The sequence below is a fragment of the Streptopelia decaocto genome (assembly GCF_964273445.1).
Source record: "Streptopelia decaocto genome assembly, chromosome: 3".
NCBI lineage: Eukaryota > Metazoa > Chordata > Aves > Columbiformes > Columbidae > Streptopelia > Streptopelia decaocto.
Genome location: NC_138656.1, coordinates 78,175,851 through 78,201,173, shown reverse-complemented (window position 1 = coordinate 78,201,173; position 25,323 = coordinate 78,175,851). Strand labels below are relative to the sequence as shown.

The 25,323-nt window shown below is 40.8% G+C and overlaps 2 protein-coding genes across 3 annotated transcripts; one reads left to right on the top strand and one right to left on the bottom strand.

Moving 5' to 3' along the window:
• Positions 1–1,022: 1,022 nt before the first annotated feature.
• Positions 1,023–3,490, top strand: TSTD1 (thiosulfate sulfurtransferase like domain containing 1). The gene is made up of 4 exons (XM_082048414.1): positions 1,023–1,125; positions 1,246–1,416; positions 1,620–1,779; positions 3,076–3,490. Exons 1-4 carry the CDS (start codon positions 1,032–1,034, stop codon positions 3,137–3,139), a joined length of 489 nt encoding a protein of 162 aa, XP_081904540.1. The 5' UTR covers positions 1,023–1,031; the 3' UTR covers positions 3,140–3,490.
• Positions 3,491–5,781: 2,291 nt separating this feature from the next.
• CCNC (cyclin C) lies at positions 5,782–24,637 on the bottom strand. Of its 2 annotated transcripts, XM_082048602.1 has the most exons (12): positions 24,494–24,637; positions 23,861–23,967; positions 20,089–20,173; positions 19,777–19,846; positions 18,272–18,323; positions 15,416–15,471; positions 14,244–14,279; positions 12,376–12,467; positions 11,590–11,657; positions 11,225–11,304; positions 8,217–8,335; positions 5,782–7,572 (listed from the first exon to the last, which is right to left on the bottom strand). In XM_082048602.1, the coding sequence occupies exons 1-12, from the start codon at positions 24,523–24,525 to the stop codon at positions 7,518–7,520; spliced, it is 852 nt and encodes a 283-aa protein (XP_081904728.1). In that variant the 5' UTR covers positions 24,526–24,637; the 3' UTR covers positions 5,782–7,517. The 2 variants fall into 2 exon arrangements, with proteins under 2 accessions (XP_081904728.1, XP_081904729.1); XM_082048603.1 differs by lacking the exons at positions 20,089–20,173; positions 24,494–24,637.
• Between the last annotated feature and the right edge of the window lie 686 nt (positions 24,638–25,323).

Sequence of the window (25,323 nt, the reverse complement as noted above, 5' to 3'; positions counted from 1 at the left end):
ACGGTGCTGTGAAAGTGAGAAAGTTGAATGAGCCGCTTTCCACACTTTGACTGTCCAGGGGTTTTCCTTGCTTGATCTCCTCTGACTTCAAAATCTCAGCCTCTCACAAGATGGATGGTGGATCATTCCTATTTCTGCAAGCAAGCTAGTGTGTTCTCTCTTTGTGTGTAAATATGTATCATCCAAGATCAAAACCATAAATTAATTTATAAAAATGCAGCTTCTTGTGAATTTGCATTTCATATGACAAGTATCCTGATGCTCCACGTTGCATGCTTTATGGTACTTATATACGCAATAAATGGAGAGTAGCTGTAGTTGTTCCTTTACTACAGATAAAATCTACAGTAATTGATACTTCAAAAGATAATTCTAGGACTAGTGTACTCTACACATACCTTGTTGAAAATGGAAACCATACAAAACTTTGGCTGATCTATAGATACTCTTTGAGAGGTAATTTGCAAATGCCTGTAAAGGAGGCCACGTGGAAGGGCTGGCAGAAGGGCAGCTAGTGAACCAGTTATATGTGCCAGGTTCAATTTGTCACACTTTACAGTACCGAGAAATATTTTGTTCTCATTTTGAAAAGGAAAACTCTCATTAGTAAATATTAAACAACAGACCCCTCAAAATGCATCTTTTACAAAGAGGGAAGATCCAATGCGCCTGCCTTTAAAGACTGGAACCACTGCTGTGTAATATATCTACAAAAGTACGTAGCAAATGCAGAGTACTGATTTAAAACACTGAGCGTGGGGAACCCTCATTTTTCCACTTCAAATATGCCTTGGCCATCAGTCCTTGGCGTGGGATGACTGACAGGAATTACTTTGAGCCGATTTGGCATCAAAATTCCTTCCCCCTGCTCAATCCCCACGCTTGTCTTTACCCCAGCCTGGCCACCCGGGCGGTGCTTCCGGAGCCCCTGGGCGGGCCAGGCCGCACCAAGGCCTCCGCGGTGCTGCCCGGGGAGCCGTCTCCTCCCCGGCGGCGGGGGCGGGCGGCAGGCGGCGGCCCGGGCGGCCGCCATGTTCGGAGCCGGGCTGACGGGGGCGGGGGGCCGGGGCTGCTGGCGGGCCCTGCGGGCGGCCGGCGGTGGCTGGTGGCGGGCGGCAGCGCCCGGTAAGGCGCGGGGCGGAGGGGTGGCGGGGCCCGGGGGGAGGCCGGCGTGAGTGTGTTGAACGTTACTGGGGCCGGAGGAGCGGGGCTGCGCCGGGCTGACGGGCTGCGTCTCTATACCAGGTGCCGGGGCGGCGGGGGCCGCCAGCCGCGGGCTCTGCGCCGGCGGGGCACCCGGCATCTCCTACCCGGAGCTCAAAGACTTGAAGGCGGCCAACGTTCTCCACATAGACGTGCGGGAAAGGTGGGAGATCGACAGGTTCGGAAAAATACCAGCGTCCATCAACATACCGTGTAAGTTATTACGTTGACATTGGGTGCTCCCCTTGGCTCTGGACAAGCGGCAGTGACTGAGCACAGAGGAGCTGTGCTAGACAGCTGCTAGTGTGCTGTGGGGCTAAATGTTTCCTCCAGAGGAACTGGAAGCCTTACAGTATCATCCTCTCTGTGGATGGAGAGTAAATTAGATTTTTTTTTTTTTTTTCTTTATTTGCCAGTGGGTGAATTGGTGGAAGCCCTGCAAATGGACCCAGCGGAGTTCAAGGAGCAGTACAACCAAAAGATGCCAGCCAAGTCAGACCCTGTGGTTTTCTCCTGCTTGGCAGGAACTAGAAGTAAACAAGCACTCAATTTCGCTATGTCCTTGGGTTTCAGCAGGTAAGCTGCTGTGTGTAAGGATGGGGTTAATGTGGCTTTCCCTGATGAAGCAGAACTCTTACTCAGCTTCTTGTGGGCAAGGGTAAGCATTTAAATGTGGAATATGAAAAAACAACTGGTATTTGAGTTAGATACCTCTTTGTGCCTTCACTGAACCTTGAAAGACACCGTTGGGTGTGCCAGTAAAGTGAGGTGTATGGTCCTGTGAAACAGCCCCTCAGCAGCTCTGCACGTCTGCTGCAGGTGACACAATCTGCTGTTAGACCACGCTGCCACTGAGGGGTTCCTCTGCCTTTTGGGGCTCCCTCACTGACACGTCACTTTCTTCTACAACTTCATAAACGCTAGTTCTGACATGCAGGATGATTGGAAAGGTGGAGAACTGCTTGCTTGGGTGGAAGTACAATCTTAACTGAAATAGTTTATGAAACCACACCCTTTGTTAAATGGCAGTTCTACCTGCACAGTTCACTGTTGACAAAGTATGCCTTCACTTCCAATAAAGCATTAGATTGTTTGCCAGAAGTAAAGCAGTGAAGACAATAGCTAAAAAGACAAAGAGATTGATAGACTGGAAGCAAAAGCAACATTTGGGTGGCAGAATTGTTAAACCTGTGCCAGAAGGTGCTTCGCTGGCTTAAAGACTGCAGATAGAATTTTTAAAATTGGTTGTTTGCTCATGTTTTCACTGAACTGCAATTAATGAACTGGAATATCCCTGCTGATTCTAGTCAAAAGTATGGAACTATATTCTTGTTTAATAAATATAGTTTTAATAAGTGCAAAATATCCTGTTACCTGCTTTTCTTGCTGCCTCATTGAAGGAGTCAGTAGTGTGTGGTGTGTTTTCCAAAGCTTAGTTTTGTGCAGGCTTCTGTCAGATCTATATAGCATGTAGGTTTGCAAGGAAGTAAAGATCAGTGTGCTGTGTTTATTTGATGACAACTGAAGTACTGGCCATAATAACATGTAAATGTCCCACTGCAGTGTTCTTCTTTTTAAAAGAAGAAGTAGCGAACTGTTTAATTGATCTGGCTGCTACCACTTTTGATGTTTGATCTCCAGCATTGTGTAATTTGGAAGAAAACAGTTACAGAACACACTGCATGGAAGCAGGCAGCGTTAGAGTACAAGCAGTGTCAATCTGAACTAGGCACAAGTGTATTTGATTTTAGAGAACTTCTGTATGTTTTTTTTTTTCCTCTCATTTTTTTTTTCTTTTGGGTTTTTTGCAATGTCCTTTTAGAAACTTTTTTCAAGAAGAGTCTTAACATTGTATCTTCTGCATATTTTCAGAGTTCAGCAATATGCTGGTGGCTTTGAGGACTGGGTAAAACATGAACCTCCAGAGAAAAAATGAAGATGACTACCTCAACTCGCCCCATTAAGGCTTGACCGTGGTTTGTAGATTTTAGCATTCAGACTACGTGCATTCCACTTCCAGAATACAGCCCACTCCTGTTTTCTTGTGTAAATGGACATTTACCTCCAAATAGTCATGCATATCAACTGCCTGGTTTGAATTATATCCAAAGACTACATGATGCAAACAGAGGATGTTAAATTTGTTCAAACTTTACTTTGGGCTGGTTTTTGGTGAAAGTGTTATATGTGAACAGAGCCTAAGTGCTTGTTTACTAAAATTTTTGTATTACTTAGTTTATGACTGTTTAAACTAATGATGATGGTACAAATAAAATTACCATTTCCCAAATAACTGTGTTGGGTAGTTTGTTTAGAGTAGTTAAACTACAGATATTCTTATGGAATTGGGGTAACTGTCCTAAACAAAGATTTATTATACTTAATCTGTAGCTGTAGTTGTAAAATATTTGCTGTGTTATCAAAGAATACGAGTACAAATTTCTAGGTTTGTACTATATGATTGTAAGGCAAAAACTTCACTACAGGTCAGATAATACAAAGAAAAACTGGCCTGTTGAAAATGTTTGTGATTCCTTGTTTTAAAAGTAAATCCATTTTTATACACAGATCTGCTTCTGAGCTCTAGCGTTCAGTCAGAAGTTTCTGTTCCCTCAGCAGCTCAGTACAGAGTAAAAACTTGCCTATATTTGAAGTTATTACAGAGATGTAATTATTTTAGGCTGGAAAATTCAAGGTGTCCAAGGAAGTTACTGAACTCCCTTCCTTCTTTTATGTACATTAATTTGCATGTCTTAAACTTTAAAAAACAAACCAACCCATCCCATCCCCACCTGTACATTTCCATAGTCATAATTCTAAGGATTTTGTTTGGTTGGTTTTTAATGCTGTTAGCAGTTCAGAGGAGCAAAGGTGAGCTGCTTTGGCCTCTAGACAATATAAGTCCTAGCACAGAAGTTCAGGATTCTGCAAAATGTCTGGAGAAAGGAATGAACATTTCTCATTCTGCTCTAATCAGTATTGCAGGCAATGTTCACTTGTCCTGCAGCTCTTCCATTCTGACAGTGCAGCCTGTATGGTGAGAAGAGGAACTAAAAATATGTGCTCTGTCAGGTTTATAGAACAGAGAATAAAAAGTACCTAATCTTACTAGGATTTTATTTCTACTAAGTCCCCCAGTCTCTCTGCAGTCATTTGTTTCTAGAGGAGAACTTCCACAGTTGGCACAGCCAGTGGTGTTAGCTGGGCTGCCCTGACGGTGAGAAAATACAGGGGTTTCTGTTCTCTCCTCTCGGCTAACAGAGACCCTGTAGCAATAGCTGTCATAATAGTGAGTAATGAATGCTACATTTAAGTATGTTTGGTACATTTAAAACTACGTAGACACAAACAACAAACAATTCATTGGGCACACCAAGATCTGTTGAGCCCATTATTTTGTTTGGCAGCAACTGTGGTCATAAACATCTGAGGAAGAGCATAAAGCACGATAAACACGTACTGGTAACAATCACCAGATTCTCATTTACAACTCTGAGTGCCTTGATTCTTCCTTCAGGCTTTGCATGTCTGGGTATATTTGGGTATTAGTAAATTTTCAGCACAAGCTCCCTGCAGTCACCATGGGCTGCACTGTGTTTAACAATGTGTTGTGAGAAGTCTTTTCCTTTTTTGCTTCTCAACTTACCACATATTGTTTTCATCAGATGCTCCTGCTTTTTCTGTTAGAAATGATGAACAGGTGTCACTTCATCAGTCTTCACACCACTCATGACTTTTATAGATCTCTGCTATCTTTTCTGAACTGAAAAGTTGTGGGCTTCTTTCGGTTTTTTTAAATAGGAAAGTCACTGTACACCTCTTTTTTAATTCTCATTAGCTTTTATTAGCCTTCGTAGTTTTTTGCAAGGTGTTTCTCACACTATTTGTAGCTTGTCAAAGTTGATGATCCTTTCTGTGTCTTCCTCTGTATCTTCCTCATGTAGATATAACTTGCTTTTCCAGTTAAATAACTTCTCTGATCCACTTCAGTTTGCTGTCTTCTAGATTTTCCCTCAAGTCTTTTTAGCACAGGTGGCCTCTGTTTGCTTTGACACTCCACTGTCACTTTAACCATATAATCTGTGAAAACTTTCAGCTACCTCTCTTTTAATGAGATATCTCATTATTATGCATTTCTCTCCTTTGAAATGAAACACAGTAAAGGTGATTATTTTTGTGTCTGGCTGGTAGCAGAGCTTTCTTCTTATAACTGTCATCACTGAATCCAGTTCCTTTGACTGCACTTCATTGCCTTTCACTATTTACACTGGAATCAGAACTGGTAAATCTGTCCTCACCTCCCCAGTAAAGAAATGTTGTAAGATACTTCTATTTACCATCAAGAAGTGCCTAATATTTTAGCTCTAAGGTGTAGGTCACATAAGTACTTTAAGTGTGAAGTCTGCAAAGGCTCTTGAGCAGCAAGAAAACTTTTAATCACTCCAGCCAGAATTCTTCATTAATAGTGTGAAGTCCCTCATTTCAAAACATTAGCTTTCTTAGCAGATTATGTGGTATATGTGAGAAGACTGACGTTTACCTAAAGAACAATTCCTCTTTAAGAAGTCCACACAGTGGTCAAGTTGCATTGATTTATTTCTACTCCCCGAGTCCACATTACAAATAGCACACTTTAGACTTCAAGAAACAAAGGCAAATAGCCAAATTCCACTTCATCAATCAAGTGTCTATAAAAGGTATGGATCAAATGGCAAGAAAAGTACCAAGGACCAAAATTTATATATTTTCTATCTCACCCAAGTGGTTTGAGATTGTATACCTCATGTTTTATGAAAATAACCTGAACAGAAATAAATGCTAGTAGCCTAACAGGCTACATACAAACACACTTCAGTTACATTTCACTGAATGACCAGCCAATTACAAAGACAAGTATTTGCAAAAAGAGGGGTTTTTTAAGGGGCCATTTTTTTTGAACAAAGACACATTACAGAGCAGGAGTTTCAACTTCCCTCTAATATCTCAGACAAGTGAAATGTGTTGCTTCAAGGAAAAAAACAAAAAAATACCAAACAAAGAAAAAACACAAAAAAACCCCACACAACTATATTCTTGCACTTTATCATTCAATTTTTATACTTGGGCAATTCAGCATTATTATTCAAAATGATGTTGTACAGACCTTAATTAGAAACAAAATTATCTAAAAATCAATAAATCTGAATTAGGTCAATTCCTGACTTCAGTGGGATATCTGCCTGAGTAAGGAACACAGGATATTGGCCTTCTGTTAGAAGGAATTTCATTTTCTCCAGCACATAGCTAACCAAGGAATCCCATTTCAGTTAAAGAGTTGCTCCTAATATCACAATTAAAGTCTGCCAGCATGAAGCTCACCAAAACCTTGATCCTCTTAAATAAACTCTCTAATGAACCACAGAAATTCACACCAACAGTGAAGGCAGACTAACAGTTCATCTCTTTTGTACAAAAAAAATCCACCATAAAAAAACAGCAATCATATCCAGATTTGTACTTGATCATGAAATATCCCAATTGTACTATACACTACATTTCCTTGAAAAAAAAAACAAAACAAAAAAAAAAAAACATAGTATGGTGGGTTTTTTTAGTTCCTAACACTTGAAATGTTTAAGAAAACTGCAGAATCACTATACATATTGCACTTCTCTGTTAAGCTGGGCTACTATGCTTCATAGCAAAAACAACCAAATACTTCCACTAAGTAAAACAGCAGTTCTCTAATCCAAAAAAAGGGAACTGAATTTGTTTCCTGCAGCTTTCATTAAAACTGTAACAATATCCCTTCCAGGCTCTTCTAGGCTTTGTTTCTGAAGGATTGCTGTGTTACTTGTTACAGAATCCATATTTATTTTTAAAAACATCAGTAAAATTCAAGGTAATGAATAGATTTAATGTACAGTGCACCATCTTCCTTCAGTCACAAAATGAAGACAACACAAGTCATTAATACAGTTACACTTAGGCTTCAGGTTACTGTTGCTTTAAAAACAGTTCACTTCAATGGCAAGTTACAATTTTCTCAAAGCAAACAAAACCAATAATGAACTATTTGTTTTGAGTGGATAGTGTTAATCTTTTGCAGCTTTAATCCTTACACTGAAAAATCTTAGTACATTTGCTCCAGCGTCAGAGAAAATGATGCGGTTTTAGAGAAAAAGCTTTCAAAATGCTTGACATAAACAAGCTATTTATTCTTCAAGTTCTTTGTCAAAGATGTTACTAAAACCTTCTGTCCATTTCATGAACACAGGAAAGATCCCAGGATGTCTTGAGTCAAAGTGGTCCATAAAGAAATTCTTTGGAATGTCTTAAGATTGGCTATAACTAGAGTTCTGGCTACCATTTGGACCCTGTTCTCCTTCACTGTTTGGAAAAAACAAAACACATATCTTCAAAAAGAAGCATCACATTTCTTTTTTTTTTTTTTTTTTTACTAAAATACAGTATTCTGAAAGTAGTATAAACCTTCTGAAGGAAATACTTCAACATACAGACAAGTACATTAAGATAGTCTGCTCAGTTTCATAAAAATGCAAATGTTATTCTCAGCATGCATAAATAACTTCAGTGTACTTATTTGAATAATAATTTCAATATATCCCCATGCAGCTGCCTGCTGAATCTACTTCAGAAGTCAACGTTTCAAAGTTCACATTACATAAGCCTGTGCACAGGAATTTGCATGTGCAGATTCCCAACAGTGGTATTTAATCACAGTAATTAAATACGACATCAAGCGGGCCGGGCTCCAAGGAATCTGGCCCAGCCACGCAGCCTCACACTGTGGTTCCTTACATTTGCTAAGCTGTATTGATCACGTTCTGATTGCATTAATGCTCTCCATAAAACAATGAAAGTTCTGCTGCCCACCAAATCAGACCGGGCATTTGCAACAGAAAAGCCTGCACTGTAAAAACATACACTATACCTCAAATTAAACATTTACTCATTATTAAGATAGTCGTCCAGTTTTTCCAGATGAAATGTGTATTAAGGAAGCACAATACCTGTTTGGAGGTGGTTTTGGTTTAGGCATTTTACTAAGAATAGTAGCCATCTCTTTCCTCTCATCAAAGTTCTTCCACTGCTCATACAGCTTCAGAATAACCCTGATTATTTCTAAAATCTGATTAGAAAGAAAAGAGATCCTAAGGTCAGACACAACAGGGATTTTATCTTTGTCATGGTCAGTTTACGTGTGTAATTAATTAAACGCGCCCCAAACTAAAATTAAGTGGCACAGAGCTGTCTCACATTTTATCTGGTCTGGCAATCAACCATTTCTATAATTAGCTTTCTGATTTAATTGTGAGTGGAAGTCTGAACAGAATACTTTCCCTCCCATTCAACCATATATACGACTTCTCCTGCCCTGCAAGCTAAATAGCTTTTTATTTATTTACTTGCAACTACTGCCACAGTTTATAACTCTGCTACTGGGAAAATATGGACACCTGGCAGCATGACTGCAGCTGGATGACCATGGATTACCAATACAGTAACTGAGGACTATCAATGTTCTATACACATCAGAGGCACAGTGTAGGAAAAAAAAACCAACACAAAACAAACAGTAAACATTGTTCTGAATTCTTTCTTTCCAATAACTAAAGAGCCAAGGAGTGTGTAAATACTTCTTATTATATTCTTAAATGTTCTTACTATATTCTTATATACATATAATAAGTATTGTCGAACTTTCATATTCCACTTCTGGAAGCGTAAGCATTCTCTACCAGTTTGGACATTTTCTATCTACAGCACATCAACTACCTGAATTTCCTATTAAATTTCTAGTACAATATTCTCTATAGAAGGTAAATAATGTTTGGTTCATAATTTGTTTCATGGTTCTCTAAATTAATAAAGTAGACTTCTTCTTTTTAATACATGTACTTTGATTAAGTGCTAGAAAAATATATATCCTTGAAACAAAAGTCATTGCTGGCTCAGAGATCCATGGTGTTAATGTAAAAAAAAAAAACAAAAAACAAAAATCAAGCTTAGACTGTCCCATTGGCATGAGAACCAAGACATGTAAACATTCAAACATGTTCAGTATCAAGCTTATGGTAACCTTATCTGTCAAATATAGGTTGGTTTTCCCTGGAAAGGTGATGGAACAATTTATCCTTGGCGCCATCTCAAGGCATATCAAGGATAACAGGGTCATTAGGGGCAGTCAACATGGCTTCACCAAGGGGAAGTTGTGCTTGACCAACCTCACAGCCTTTTATGAGGACATAACGAGGTGGACAGATGATGGCAGAGCAGTGGATGTGGTCTATCTTGACTTCCGTAAAACATTTGACACAGTCTCCCACAGCATCCTTACAGCTAAACTGAGGGAGTGTGGTCTGGATGATCGGGTAGTGAGGTGGACTGTGAATTGGCTGAAGGAAAGAAACCAGAGAGTTGTGGTCAATGGGGCGGAGTCTAGTTGGAGGCCTATATCTAGTGGAGTGCCTCAAGGGTCAGTACTGGGACCAGTATTATTCAATATATTCATCAATGACTTGGATGAGGGAATAGAGTGCACTATCAGCAAGTTTGCTGATGACACCAAGCTGGGAGGAGTGGCTGGCCCGCCAGAAGGCTGTGCTGCCATCCAGCGGGACCTGGACAGGCTGGAGAGTTGGGCCGGGAAAAATTTAATGAAATATAACAAGGGAAAGTATAGAGTCTTGTATCTGGGCAGGAACAACCCCAGGTTCCAGTATAAGCTGGGGAATGACCTATTAGAGAGCAGTGTAGGGGAAAGGGACCTGGGGGTCCTGGTGGACATCAGGATGACCATGAGCCAGCACTGTGCCCTTGTGGCCAGGAAGGCCAATGGCATCCTGGGGTGTATTAGAAGGGGGGTGATTAGTAGGTGGAGAGAGGTTCTCCTTCCCCTCTACTCTGCCCTGGTGAGACCACACCTGGAATATTGTGTCCAGTTCTGGGCCCCTCAGTTCAAGGAGGACAGGGAACTGCTGGAGAGGGTCCAGCACAGAGCCACGAAGATGATTAAGGGAGTGGAGCATCTGCCTTATGAGGAAAGGCTGGGGGAGCTGAGTCTCTTTAGTTTGGAGGAGACTGAGGGGTGACCTCATTAATGTTTATAAATATGTAAATGGTGAGTGTCACGAGGATGGAGCCAGGCTCTTCTCCGTGACAACCAATGATAGGACAACAGGTAATGAGTACAAACTGGAAGATAGGAGGTTCCACTTAAATATGAGAAGAAACTTCTTCTCAATGAGGGTGACAGAACACTGGAACAAGGCTGCCCAGGGGGGTTGTGGAGTCTCCTTCTCTGGAGACATTCTCTGGAGACGCCTTCCTTTGTAACCTCACCTAGGTGTTCCTGCTCCGGCAGGGGGATTGGACTAGATGACCTTTTGAGGTCCCTCCCAATCCTTAACATTCTGTGATTCTGTGGTTGTCCTCTGCTGCCAATTTATTATCGCCCTGCTTTTACATGCATGACAGAATAATTCACAGAGCTCTTGATGCAGCATAGTCACATAGACACAACATAGACACAGTCCTGGTCATCCTGAAACTGTCAAGAATGTTTTACACCCCGCTATACTACATACATTTATAGGTAGAAAATGAGAACAGTATATAAGCATGATGCTGAAGGTGAATCAGAAAAATCACATGCACTAGAATTTAAACGTCAAACTTGTGCTGGCAATCTTGAATGAAGAAAACCACTGGGAATTATTTTTCTGGCAAAAAATGCAAAGGATACTGGTTTTATATTTCCATCTGAAGAATGGCAGCACCAGAAACACTTTGCTGTTATGCAATGGTTCTCTCTTGACTTTCAGAGCAGAGTGATAAGCAAATGACCTGACATTGTCTCCCTCCCCTAGAGATCTACCTAATTTCAGCAGCACCCAACATATGATCACTGGATGAAGTTCAAATCAGTACTGCAGACATGTAAGGCGGTAGTTTTATAACCACGGCTACCATATCCAGTCAGTCTGTTAACAGGTGGCAGGAATTAAAAACAGAATACCTTTTCCATATCGACAGATAGCTCAGCAAACCATTGCCTTGCATCCTTCTGCTGGACAACACAGGCGACGTGTAGACAAGCTGCAAAGACCAGGTGACACAGATACTGAACAAAGATTCACTTGTGATACAGTTAAGAAACATTCTAATTTTTTATAAACACTCTAGAGTTCAACAGAGAAAACTCAGGGTTAATTATCTGGTTTTTCTTCAAGACTTCTTAAGTTGCAAGGCTACACTGTCACTACTGTATGAAATACAAACTGAAGCAGATTATGGGGGCACCCTACAGAATGCTTGTTGATGGGACAGCACCCAGAATATACCCATTTAAATATGACAAGAGATATTACTTGTGTTACTTACCTAGAGCTATCATGAAAGGAGGGTACAGCAGACAAAGATCAGTTCTATATGTGTCATTCACTATCCTCCTGTGCAAAAAAAAGGACTTGTAAGTATCATCCTATTCAAATTTAGACTATATGTCTTCAAAAACTGCTGTCAGTTTATAAATATGTTGTGTTTCCCAGATGACAGAAGCAGTGAGGCTGCAGCACAAAACAGCAAGAGAAGAGATCTCTTCCCTTGTAAAAATCTCTTAAAGCCTTTAATTTTTTTCTCTGTAGTCACAGCAGAAGTTTATTTGAAGCACTATTATAGCACCATAAATGTATTTCTGCAAAGTGTGTTGAAGTATAACATAAAATAATTATCCCTGTTTCACAAGTAAAAGCAAGCATAAAAGCAGTAATTTTACTGTCTTTCTGTATTTGAGAAAGTTCCAAGAATGAGAATTCTGCTAACACAGCTAAAATCCCCTATATACCGCTTCTACCTTCTGTGAGAAGATACAACAGAAAGCCAACACTGACAGATTACCTCTACTCATAGTCACCATTCAATAGTGTCAAAAGCTGTGCTATTAGAGCTAGTCTAAAAATAAAAATCCAACCACTGCAAAGTAAAATCATTACAAGGTCAAAGACAGAATCAGCTAAGCCAGGGACATACACCTGCACAGGTCAGCTAGGGCACCCTTTGTATTCAAATGTGGCTAAGCCTGCTTTTGCTTAACCACCCTTGAAGCACAACTGTTAAACACTTTCTTTCTTGCTGAAAGGAGGCACTACCGTTAATCATCATCATTACCATGCAAGAGGTAGCAGCATGTCTTCTTGGCCCATATCTTGCACATACTGGAGCAAAGGTCTATAAGGATGATATACTATCAAACAGCAGTCCTAGGAAAAAATGTCAATGGGATAAAAGTTAGATTACAATGCAGAATGCATTGTCAGGTCACATTAAAACCATTTGGTTTACAAGTCAATTACTTTTTTTTTTTTTTTTTTTAAGTAGCATTCTGACACCTAACCCTGCTCTAAATGAGGGCAGTGCTCTCTCTAGAATACCATTACATAGCATGGTTGCCAGTCTGTCAGTGTCCTTCCCCTAAGAGAGAAAGCCACATCTGCAGCACACTGAAACCCCATTTGCTTACAAACCCGTAATTCCCACTTGGAAATACAAAGCACTGCCAGAAAACAGTCTGTCGCTAAATACCATGCATGGAAAGCATGCCAAAATAATTGACACTCGTTTGGAAAGAAAGAAAATATAAAAATCCACTGCTCCTCTTTTCAGGCCCAGGTTGGTGTAAACAAGACAGAATAACCCTTTCACTGAAAGCAGCTGTGTGGATACCATAGGGAAAATCCATATTAAGATACATATGCGGAACACCAAAGTAAGACACAGTTATTATACATACAATATATTGCATAACGTATTGGAAAAAAATAAAAACCAAAATGTAACTTCTTGTAAACACAGTTACTTGTGAGAAAACTCCTGTATACAAAACTCAAGAGTTACTGCCACGTATAGCAGAGGTTATCAAGGACTATATCTAAACATGATACCTAAAAAGGAGGTATAACTGTAGGCACAAAGAAAAACTTTGATCTGACCTCCTCTGTGTCCTGTTTCCAAAACATACTCTTCCTCAGTCAGCTGCTGCCCAGCTCTCCAGGCTCCTCCCTGGTTTCTCTCTCCTTTTCTCCACACCTGAGCAGAACTACTCCAGTACAGGGAGCTCAGTGCCCAACCTGTCCCAGTCCTACCGATACACAGGAATTAGGCACCACTTCACCTAAGCACCCTAAGCACCCTGGGCTGCATCCTTTCAGCTGCCCTAGAAAACACAGCAATGGGACAGCAACCCTTACAAAAAGTGGGTGAAGCTCCTTTCTTTGAAGGTGCCTGGAAGAAGAGGTCACGTTGTGCTCCAACAGCCCAAGAGTTACAGCACCAGCTCAGAAAATGGGAGGCCCTGAATTCAGCTTCTTCCTCACAGGATTCAAACCCACATCTCACTTCGTAGAAGATTACTCTAATTATCAGGCTAGAGACCAGCCTGAGGGGGATACTACCCACACCTTCTGCTGGAGCTGTAATGTATATATACAGCTCCAGGCTCTTCCAGGCCAGAAGAGGGCACAGAAAGAATACAATTCTTCATGCTCTTGACTGGCCATTCACCTGGGGAAAAAAAGATGCTGACATCCTAGCCTCTGCATCAGGGCTTAAATGCAGTTACATTTCTTTTAAAAACAGAATCAGTCCTGGAAACAGAACTTATGCTTTACCCTTCCCAACAGGGCTCTAACCACTAGGACACAGAGCCACATGCTCTCCTGTCCCCACCGTTCCTGCACTCTGCCCTCCTTCTCTTGAAAAGTCCAGCTTGAGCACAAGGGGTGAGAATGCCTTGGCTCAGCCTGGATGACAGCACAGTAATTACAGCATTCTGCTGAAAACATAAATGTTAGACCTGCAGGGACATCATTCTAAAATTGGAGTGGGGGGGAAAAAAAACAAAAAGACAGCACAATGCATATTTCATAGCACAAATTCAAAATATTCTTCATCAGCAAAAAATAAACTGAAGCAACACTAAAAAAAAAAAAATAAAAAAAAAAAAGGCAAATTACCAAATTACCAAAAATCCCACCTACCATTAATTCTAAGAGATAGAATTCACATTCTAGTATCTGCAAGGAAGTAAAATCACAGTTAAAGAGCAGCATGTTTCAGACAGCACAAAGAATTAACTGGTATCCAGCTTAACATCATGAATGCACAGGAATTCTCACCACGTATTTCCAAAAGTCCAAAATACATTTCATCTGAAACTACACCACCAACCAAAAATCAAACTTTTATTAGCCATTGCCTTACCACCATTTTAACTGTAGAATTAGAGCCTCTTCATCAGGCCACTAACATGTCAAATGGCCTTTTAAAGTCTTTTCAGGTTTTAACTTCTTATGAAATATTCTGTCCAACCGTAGCAATTAAATTAGCTCTCATTTTCCATAGAGATAGTGACTTATTAGTAATGTCAAGGAAAAGACTGGACTGCTTTGGCTACGGGAAAGCAGTACTCCAAAATGTATTTCCATTTGCCTTTATCTATAAAACAGCAGTGCAGTTGTATTCCAAGATCTTAGATATTTTATATTCTGATATATTATTTTGCCTTCTAGACTGAGTGTAAAGCAAACCAGCAAAAAAGTAGTATTTGTCATAGTCGATCTAAAAATAATTGTAGCTGTTTAACTTTCAAAATACTACAGCACAGGTCAAAACTGGTTTCAAGAAAACCTACAAAATTTATCAGCATTGTGACTGAGAATGCCTTGAAAACCACTAGTAAATCCAGATTTTAAATAATAAATAAAAATTATTTTTCAAAACCCATTACATTTTACAGGCAAAAATAAAACTGCTTTCTGTAAGCCAACTGCTCCTGTGTGCAAGCGTGGAAGCATCCCAGGTGCAAGGGCTATTTACCTTCCCTGGGGCAATGTATTTGTCAACAAGAACATTCAACAGAAGCTACATCCCTTTTATCATCATACTACATAAAAATTACTATTTCAGCCACCCAGTCATGTCACTTCTCTTTACAGTATTCCTGTCAACAATTTAAGAAAATGAGATTACAGAAGATAAAATATTTTTAGAAGTAATTTTCCCAATAACCTATCCAAAACTAATTATTATCAACCTGGCATATGAGTATGAAAATATTTCTTTCTTGGAATTTAAAAGACAGGATTTCCTGCTAACAATTATTTGCCTTTTAATTTATTTGATCAAGTTGTATTTCAAACAGCATACTTACATGGTTCATCCTATAAGGAAACTCCTTTGGAAAGGCATACGAAAACCTAGTTTTCACTACAGTAAAGAGAAATCAGTATGTTAAAAAATCATACAATTAATACTTTTACTTATTTCCCTTTCTATTAATTCATCTATATATAGCCCTTCATTCAGCAGCACAAGTGCTTGCAGTACAAAAGGTTTGTATTTGAAAGAGAAAAGTTAAGTTATAAAATTTAAGATCCTGAAAGGGAAAGAGAAATACACCGGAAACCCAGATTTACACAGGTGCTCAGCAACCTGCCTGCTGCTTTGTGCACTATTAAATCTTCTGGTTAACCAACAACTACCTTGTGGGCACCTAACTTTCCACAAGTTATAATTCACAGAGCTATCTACCAACCAATGTCACTCCAAATCTGGTGACATCTACAGGATCTCTGTTCCAACACTAAATGGAATTTTTACATAGGCTTGATCCTTCAACACGCAAGATTTCAAACCATGTAATGAAGTATTAGAAAAGCAAGGGCAAGGTGAGGGAGCTCAGCCAAGAGTTCTCATACATCCATGATGTAAAGATTTTGGATATGCAAAAAACAGGCTCAAATTCAAAGCAAGAAGTCAATGCACCACATCACAGATCAATGTCCTGGGCACTGTATTATCAGACATTCAAGGATGTTTCTCTCCTTGAGACAGACACCTAAGCATCTGCTTAGGCATATATGATTCAAAACACTTGCCTCCAAAGGAGTGTTCAAATATATCCTCAGTTTTCTAGCTTATGATGATCCCTGATTTAGATCCCTAATTATCCTCACGTATTTTACAAGAACCGACACAAATACTGCGCTGTTCGGAATTATGTTAAGGTGCAAAACCAGAGTAATCTACATTAGAATGCTGAGCAAAGGAAAACTTAAGTACACTTGAGGATGTGGATTTGAGATCTGTAGAACTGAAACATTTTAAAATCTATTTTAAGTCCCTGCTCTTCAAGGAAAAGAGGTTAACATTTAACATCCTGAAAGTGGCCAATATTCCTTACATTAATAACAGATAATATATGATTAATTGAAACTACTTCCAGAAAATCAGTATGCCATTCACTTTGATGAAAAGATACTGTCAATCCTCCAGGCTAAAGACTTCAACATTTAGACCTATGGTGGACTTTGCTAGAAAACTTGCTGTAGGGCAATAAGACTAGGCTATTGGTTGGAAATTTTATTGATTTCAAGAAACAGAAGAATGAATAAAAAGCTTTTCTCAAGAAGCATGGAAACTGCAAAGACATTGTAAAAAAATAAACCACTTTGAGGAGGAAGATAGGGAAACAAAACATTTTTCCCACAAAGTGAGCTGCAGAGATAACCATATGGAGTTGTCCTTCTAGTGAGCTGTGAAAAGAGAGCAAAAAGCTTTTGAAGAGGTTGGAAAAACCAATCTGAGATTATCTTTCTTTCAAAGGAATAATGTGTTACTAAGTCTATGTTTCTACCTAACTGAAAGCAAACAAACCTTTTCAACCCACCACTACTATGCTAGTCACCCCTTTTGTTAGCTTTGTTTTTTCCTTTGTCTCCACTCATCTTTTTTCACCTTTTGTATGAAGACCTCCAAAAAAAATTGCTGTGTGCTACTGAAGCAGCTCTGATAAAGGAAGACCAGGTAGAACAAAAGACATAAACACTAGGAGAAAGCCTGTTGCTTTCTGTCCCCACTTCCATGAAATGTAGAGTACTTATCAGGGCAAGCAAGGTTTCTAGGTCTGAACAAAGAACCGTGGGGGGAAATCTGTGGGATCCCAAGACCTGGGATTTTCAGGAACAGCACAGCTCAGGATTAGAAGCCCAAGTAAAATCAGCTACTGCATATTTACTAAAATCCATTGAACCTTCTCACTGATGCATCAAAACTGCCACATAGATCTGTGCTTTGAGATGCTAACAATGTAAAAACAGCAACTCTTACTGCTCAATCCACTACTGGTCTTGGTCACGCTGGCACTGAAGATGCGTTTGTGTTCCTGGTGGTGGAACTGTCATATGGCCAGCCCCACAGACTGATATCCTCACTGCATGTGGAGGCTACAGATGCAGTCAGTCACCTGTCCCCTCAACAACTAAGAAGGATTTTGAAAGCACTGACCTACATTTTGAGAAGCACAGCCAGGAATTGCCTACTGAGAGCAGCTGGACCTTCTGGGTCAAATTATAGCATTCAGCTGAGAAAGCCATCACTTTCAGACTTTAATGGATGAGATGTGAGTTACAAAAACCGGGAAATATTAGGCAAGTGGGAGAGATAATTAAGTAACTACAGTGTGATTTTATTGAACTTATTTGTGAACAATATATAGGTTATAATATATATTTTTAGGAATAAATATCATGTGCACAGACTAATTTTCTGATGTGGGGGAAAGGATTTTAAAAATTAGAAGTTATACAGCCTACCAAAAATTCTGAACATGGGTACTTCCATGGAGCCATAACTTTTACAAAACAGACAAATAAAACTCTAAGTTTCAAGTTCTATCTTTGAGTAGTCCAGAATTCAATTTACCACTCAAGACTTTTTCTAAACCTCAATAGTTTAATGTTATTACTTTTATTTATGCTTGGCCTAAGTTCCAACCAGAATCAACCAAAATTAGTAGAGAAAAGACCCTTCTGTTTCACATTTGGAAACGGAAGGTATTTATTCTAAATGGCTTTAACTGGCTCCTAGTAGTCAACAAGCAAGCACCTCCATGACTTGATAGAAAGCTACCTTTTAAAAACAAGCAAACAAGCAAAACAAAAAAAAAAGGTCTGATCTCCCTACAGAAATACTTAACTACACTATAATGAAAATCACTGATACTTACATACAGAAGTAGCAGCAGAAATCAACCTTGTATTTGAAACAACACCAAATTCCTGAAGAAAAAGAATGGTAAACGAGGTGAACCACCTGAAATACCATATACTCATACTGTTATCCAATTAAAATAACACCTTCTTACTAAACTGGGCTTCTTTAAGCAGTATTTTTCCCCACCCCTTTTTTCTTTTTTATTTTTTTTTTAATTTTCCTAAGGTGAACAGTGTCAACTCTTAGGTAAAGAGTTTTTTTTTCATTGATTAGTTACTTTATTGTTTGAGTTGCGAGAAATAGTAAACATTTACAAAAGGTCCTAGAGCCACAAAAGCTCAGCTGGCTAACACCCTACATATAAAACAGACAAGAGAGCTTCAAGAAGGTTTTCCTTAAACCACTTGGAGAGAAAATTGCCTTTAGAAACTTGTCACTAACTACCTTTTTTTTATTGTTTCCATTAAGCTTTAGCTCCTCTGCTGACATAGTGACCAAGCTGAAAATTTTCTGTATATAGTGTTCTTTCAGAGAAGTGCATAGGTGAATCACTGTTGCTATAGCTGCCCTCTAAAGGTGCAGAAGATTTAGCATAAGGAAGGCTGCATGGACTTCTAGTATTTGTTGTAAAATATAAGGTACATCTGTATATATACACTCTATGTCTGTACTTTCTTAAAGACTTAATTAATAGGTTGATAAAAAATACTCCCTCCAATACTCTGAGCTTTTCTCCTTTCCTTCATCTCTTCCAAACAGTGAAAGCTGTCATGGTATTTGTACAGACAACAGTCTCACATGGCAGATACTGGTTTAATAGGAGTGCTTCTACCATCCACTAGGTATTTGAGTTCCTCCGGGAAAATTTATTAATGTTCTCAAACAGCTGAAAAACTTCCTGCATTACAGAGGACTAAGAGCAGTGCCCAGCTGATGCCAACTGTCGGCCACATTCAAAGTGGACTTTTAATGGTGGAGGCACGAAGCCTTCCCACCACTATCCCTAATGGGTCAGTACCTTACGGTCATTTCTCAAAGACAGCGTATGAGCTACAACATACTTTTAATTCAAGTAATGAAGTGTGGTAAACTCTGAGGATCCCTCACTATGTGAAAGGGAAAAGGATAATTAGGAAAAAATTTCAAATTATGTTTTAAAGTTTGAGTAAACATAAATAAGGAAAAACACACCAGAAAGGAGACAGTATTTAAAATATAGGGTATGTAAACACGTAAACACTGTATCACAGTGAGACAGCCATTTAAAACACTCTTCCCAACTTTCAAAGGCCTTTCAAGGTTAGTAATTCAGGCAAATTTGTAAAAGATTAAATACTAAATAACATGTTTGAAGGCCTTCTCTGTCTCCTTTTCTTAAATGCTATAGAAAACTATACAAAAAAGAGAAGGTTTCAACCCCCAAAGCATGAAGAATGACAAAAAATTTAGAAGTCCTACATGTTTTCTCCCTCTCATACATCACATAATTTAACATTAAAAAATTGTAATACTTCATACCTCTACTTTGGATGCCAAAAACACACACGTAGGAGCCATTAATACTGGATCTATACTTTTTAGGGAATATCTGAAATGTTATAACAAAATTATAATATGTTGTTTCATACATGTAGAACGATTAATCTATTAAGAGCACCACACCTCCTTTTGAAAAAGCAAAGCTTAAGTTAACTTTATTAGCATAAAAGCTTTACACCATCCAGAAAACAAAAGTGGCACTGTTTTTAACACAGAACTGCATTTAAAAGGGCTACCAAAATGTGCCTAGCAAATGTTTTATTCTTGTACCATCATAGTAAACAGTCCTACCTGGCATAGAATCTCTTGAAGTAGACTGTAGCAGTGGCAATAACTTGTTGTCTTAATTTAAGATGTTCACCTAAAGCCTGGATAACTTAAAAAAAATGAACAAAAGCTTGAGTTGAGTTTTACAATTTGACACCAAATAGTACAGGATCTCAAAACATGACTAGCGCTGGGGATTCTAAGGAGCAGCAGCACAGTCTTCTCCCTCAGTTCAGAAACATGGTTCTGGTGAGACAACATGTCACTGTAAACCTACAGACCTGCAGGTGAAGAAGCAGCACTGCATCCTGAAGCTTGTGGATGCCTTCAAAAAGGGAAATGTAACTCGACTTCATTGTGTACAAGGTGAGTATGACCTTTAAGAAGATGACAACACAAATCTCAGAAGGGTAAAGCTTGGGTGTTCAATTTCAGAGCAAAACAAATTCAATCACTTAAAATATAAGACCATGGCTTTTCAGTGCCATGCAAAACGTATAGGGTTTTTTTCAAGCAACTAAAGCTGCCAACACAAACACAGTCATTAAATTTGGCAGAGGCAGCAGGTGTTAAAAAAATGACATATTTAGTCTAGGGAGAGGGGGTGGAAGACCAGAGGATGCAGTCAGCTGCTCCATCATGGTGGTCCTCTGCCAGTTGGCCAAGAAACAACCCTGGTGTCATCTGTGCAGGTAGCTCTTGTTTGGCCTCCCAGGCAAAGGAAAGGTGCCAAGCAAATTAGATGTATCAAGCTGGGATTAAGAGCAGGGGTTGGATATAGAGAATGGCACAGCGAAACATAAGGTTGTTACTTGTTATTTTTCCCATACTTCTTTGCGGACATTATTCTGAGCAAGGCTTGGCTGTGTTAAGACTCCCTCTTCTTTTTTTTCCTCCTTCACCAGAAATGTCCAAACCAAAAATTTAAAATACACTTAGGTATATATTTAAAATACGTACAGAAAGATCAGGAAAGTGACCACTGATGGGAAAAGCAAACAATTCCGTTATCAGTCATTGCCAGCTTCTTAATGTCTATTGATGCACATACATCCACATTTTTTTCCCCATGGTCTTATCCCTTAGGAACAGTCAGGGTAGACCCCACTCTCACTTTTAATGACCATCACAGCATTTGAAAACAAGCAAGTATCAAGGGTGCTGTTGGCTAGACAAGGGCTGAATGTAGGAGAAAAGGAAAAAAACACCCTGAACAGCACTAATGATGGGCAACTTATTTTTTCTTTTACAGGAAAAGGTAACTAATTTGTCACCCACTACAACTACTTAAAGCAACAGTAAAACCCTGTCCGCGTCATATCATTCTTTTACTAAACAGAAGAATGCCAAATTGGGACTAATTTGCCAGTGACCGTAGGGCAAGCAATGCTGCCAGAAAGGAGGTTAAGCCCGGTATGCAATGTCTGTACAAATATTAAAATATTTATCAGCATATCTTGGGAGGTTTGAAAGGATTTTTCCCTTTGATTTGACCATGGGGCTACAAAGCTGTCCTTCTACTAGGGCATCAGAAAAACTGAAATATCAAGCTAAACAGAATTCTCCAAATATGTTTCTCTTTCCCATGGGATTTTCAGGAACAGTTAGGCCATCTGCTGTCAGAGAAAAATCAACTGTGGTTTAGGGAAAAAAAATGGACAAGAGCCTAGAGAGACTTAATGAAATGGAAGCTTGTATATGCTGGGAAAAACTCCAATACTTGTAATTATTTTTTTTAATATTTTAAACTAAACTGTTGGATTATTTATTCCCTTATGTTTACAAAATAAGTGGTTTCAGTGGTTTTCATTAAATAAAAATTGTTTTAAATTTGAATATTTTGAGTAGCTTGTAACACAACCGTTACAGCTTCTGCCCTAAACCAGAAAGAGAAATCAATTAACATGCTTTTCAACCAAAAACTCTTAAGACTTGGTGATCCAAAGAGATAAATCAACATCAATTTCCTTTTTTGAACTATTTGAGAAGATGATGGTTTTCCTCCTCTATAGTATGAACATTCTGAGTAGTTGCATGTGGCCATATAATCAAGTTGATAATCTACTGCACATGCTTTCCAGTAAGGAGGCAGCAGGAAACTGCCTCTCTCCGGGCAATTTTTTGGTTGCTTTAGGAAACAACCATCTCCTGGACAGGCACATGCTGAATGTGACAAGCCGTGACCAACACTAATATCGCTACCCCAGTAACAGAGGAGGTGGGAGAGAAGAGGGGGAGGCTCTATAAACCCAAAGCAGGGCCCCTATGCAGAGGCAGGTGATGATACAACACAGAGCAAGGGCTTGACTATGGCAAGCTCCCACCAGCACAGAGCAGCCCCTGACTGTCCTCCTCTCTTTGCTACAGGAGGGGTGAAAGCCCAGCACCACTGTTTTCTCCAGGGCAGGCTGTGTTCGTACACACACAAGGGAGACTCTGGCAGAGCTCTTCTCCAGCTGTCACAGGTCACAGACTCTGCAGTTTGTGGGAGGCAAGGAGTGCCAAGGAAAAGGAGTCTGAGAACCAAACTGACACCACCTTGTCTACTTTGTAAACCTTTGTTTACTCAAGAAAAACACTGAAGTGAAACATTTTTAAAATCATAGTTCATAATTCAAATTAATACTCATGAAAAATACCACAGAAATACAGTTTTAGAAATATCAGTACCCCATTTTGTCTTTTTGGAATTACGAAGCTACAACACTTAGTTTTAATCTCAAAGAATTCCAGGAATTGACTGAATACGTAAATCATTGCTAACTTGATTTTCTGGTGCTGCATAAGCAATAACACAGATGTATCCACAGCAGTCAGATCTGCAGCACACACGAGTATTATAAAAACAGCCAGGCTAAGAGAGAAGCTGGGATAAGTGTTTTTCACAGACATCATTCCAGCACTGACATAAGATCTTCCAGTGGCTTTGGAAAAGTCACTTCTCTGTCTCAAATGTGGCCAGATAGCTGAAAAAAATTAGCATTCTGTACTTTAAAGGTCTGCTGTGAAAAATACTGAAAGAGCTGTCTGCAAACAAATTACTACTTAGCAATACCCTTTGCTTAGGGAGATTTTTTAAAAATGCTGAACAATTGTACAGAAAAGAGTTTAAGTGCCTACGTAATCTGACATGCTCCAGTGAGGCCATTCACGTGATTAAATGCTTTGCAGGATCAAGTAAGTCTTAGATAACTTCACAGACAAGCCCCAAACTCTTTGGGAGAACAGTCTGCCTGCCAACAGCTCTCAGAAACTTCTAGACAATTTAAGAGCCACCCCAGTGCTGGGGAAATCAGTCACAAGGCAAGACACAGGCTGTCGTGCAGGTTTCACAGAATGTAACTGAACACAAATAACAAGCTTCCAAGCTTCGCTGTTCAACAGGACTGCACTGATCTGCTAAAATACTTACTACAGCCCAAGAGCCCATCAAAAGCCCAGTTTGAGTATTAATCCTTGACATGGAGCCTTTAACATGCTAGCTTAGCAGCTTCTGCTTGCTTCTCCTCCCTTATGTTTTTGGGAAGACCTTCCTGAAAATAAGAAAATGTACTAAGTTTTGTCCCACTGCAGCTTAAAACATTATATATGCAGCTAATTTGCCTGTAAATTCTCCTACAATTGTGTTAACACAACTAACAAATGAAAATGTTATTGATATTCCAGTTCTTTGTTAAAATAGGTTGTGACAGTGTATGTAATATCACAATGAAAACATTACATTCTCTAAGCAATTCAAACGTCCATTTAAACACTTACAGATTTTATGGCAGAAATAAAAATAAAACAGTTTTACCATTAGTAAAAAATATCTGTAGTTTCCAATATTCTTCTTCAGTCAGAAACTTCAAGTCTTTCTGGCGCTCCTTCAACAGATCTTGTTTATCCAAAATCCATTGTAAACTGAAAGAAGGGAAAATAATTTCAGCAAATCTTTGTCAACATTATACCGAGTGACTCCTGTACAGACTACAGGGTCAGAGTGAGAGGGCCGGTGACCTTTACCCGAGCCACAGGCACCTCTCAAGTAGCTGCTGGCGAGGTTTATATTATATTTAGCACATTATGGGCACCCATTTAAACGCCGAGGGCTGGGGATAAACAGGTCACACCCCGCGGACTGGAGCCGCCTGCACTCGATCGCCCGGGCCGAGGCCTCGGCGCGGGCACCGGGACGCGGCTGCTCCCCCGGGGCGCCCCGCACCCTGCAAGTCCCGGCGGAGCGAGGTCGGCGGCGGCAACCGGAGCGGCTACGGCCGCTCTCGCACTCCAGCCCGGCTCCCGCCGGCACTCCGCGGTGCGCAGGCCCCAGCGCCGCGCCGCTCCCTTCGCCCCCGCCGGGCCTCCCCACAGCGCCCCGGCCCGCCCGGGCAATGAATGGACAAAGCGCGGCGGCGGCACCGCAGCCCCCCCACCCCGCGGCACCCACTAGTGCGAGCTCTGCCAGAAGTTCCCGGCCATGGGGAGGACAGGAGACGAGAGGGGAGGAGGCGCCCGGGCCCGCGATGCCCCGTCCCCGCCGCGCCAGCGCCGCCACCCCCGCGCCGGCAGCAGGAAGGAGGCGGCTGCCGCCACCGCCCCGCGCCCGCCGCCGCCAGCGCCGGCCGGCAACACGCGGCACTGCGAACGCGTTCCCCCGCGCACGGGTTCCGCCCGCCGCCGCCAGGCCCCGGCGGGCCCACATGCCGCTGCGTCCTCACAGCCCTCGCCCGGCCATCCGCGGTGGCGGACGGGTCTGAGGCGCCGTGTACAGGCAGCAAGCGCGGAACTGCCGCGGGGGGATGGAGCCGCTGGGGATCCCGGTGTCTTTGCGAGGCGTGCCGGGGCGGTGCTCGCCCAGCTCACGGGGGCACGGGGCGGTTTGGGCTGGAAGAGACCTTCAAAAACCACGCTGTCCGACCCCCCTACCATGGGCAGGGGCGTCTTTCACTAGACCAGGTTGCTCAGACCCCCGTCCGACCTGGCCTTGAACACTTCCAGAGATGGGGCATCCACAGCTTCTCTGGACAGCCTGTTCCAGAGCCTCACCACCCTCATCATAAAAAAATTATTCTGTATGTCCAGTCTCAACCTGCCCTCTTCCAGTGTAAATCCACTTGCTGTCTAAATTCGGTGGCAGTCTGCTCCCAGAAAGGTCCCAATTTGGACCACAGACTAGTGGTTCCAGTAAGAGCACGCACTTGTCTTGCACTGTCTCCACCTCACCTAAACTTCCTTTTACCTCACCCATTCTCAAAGTTTCAGGACTCAGGTTGCTTC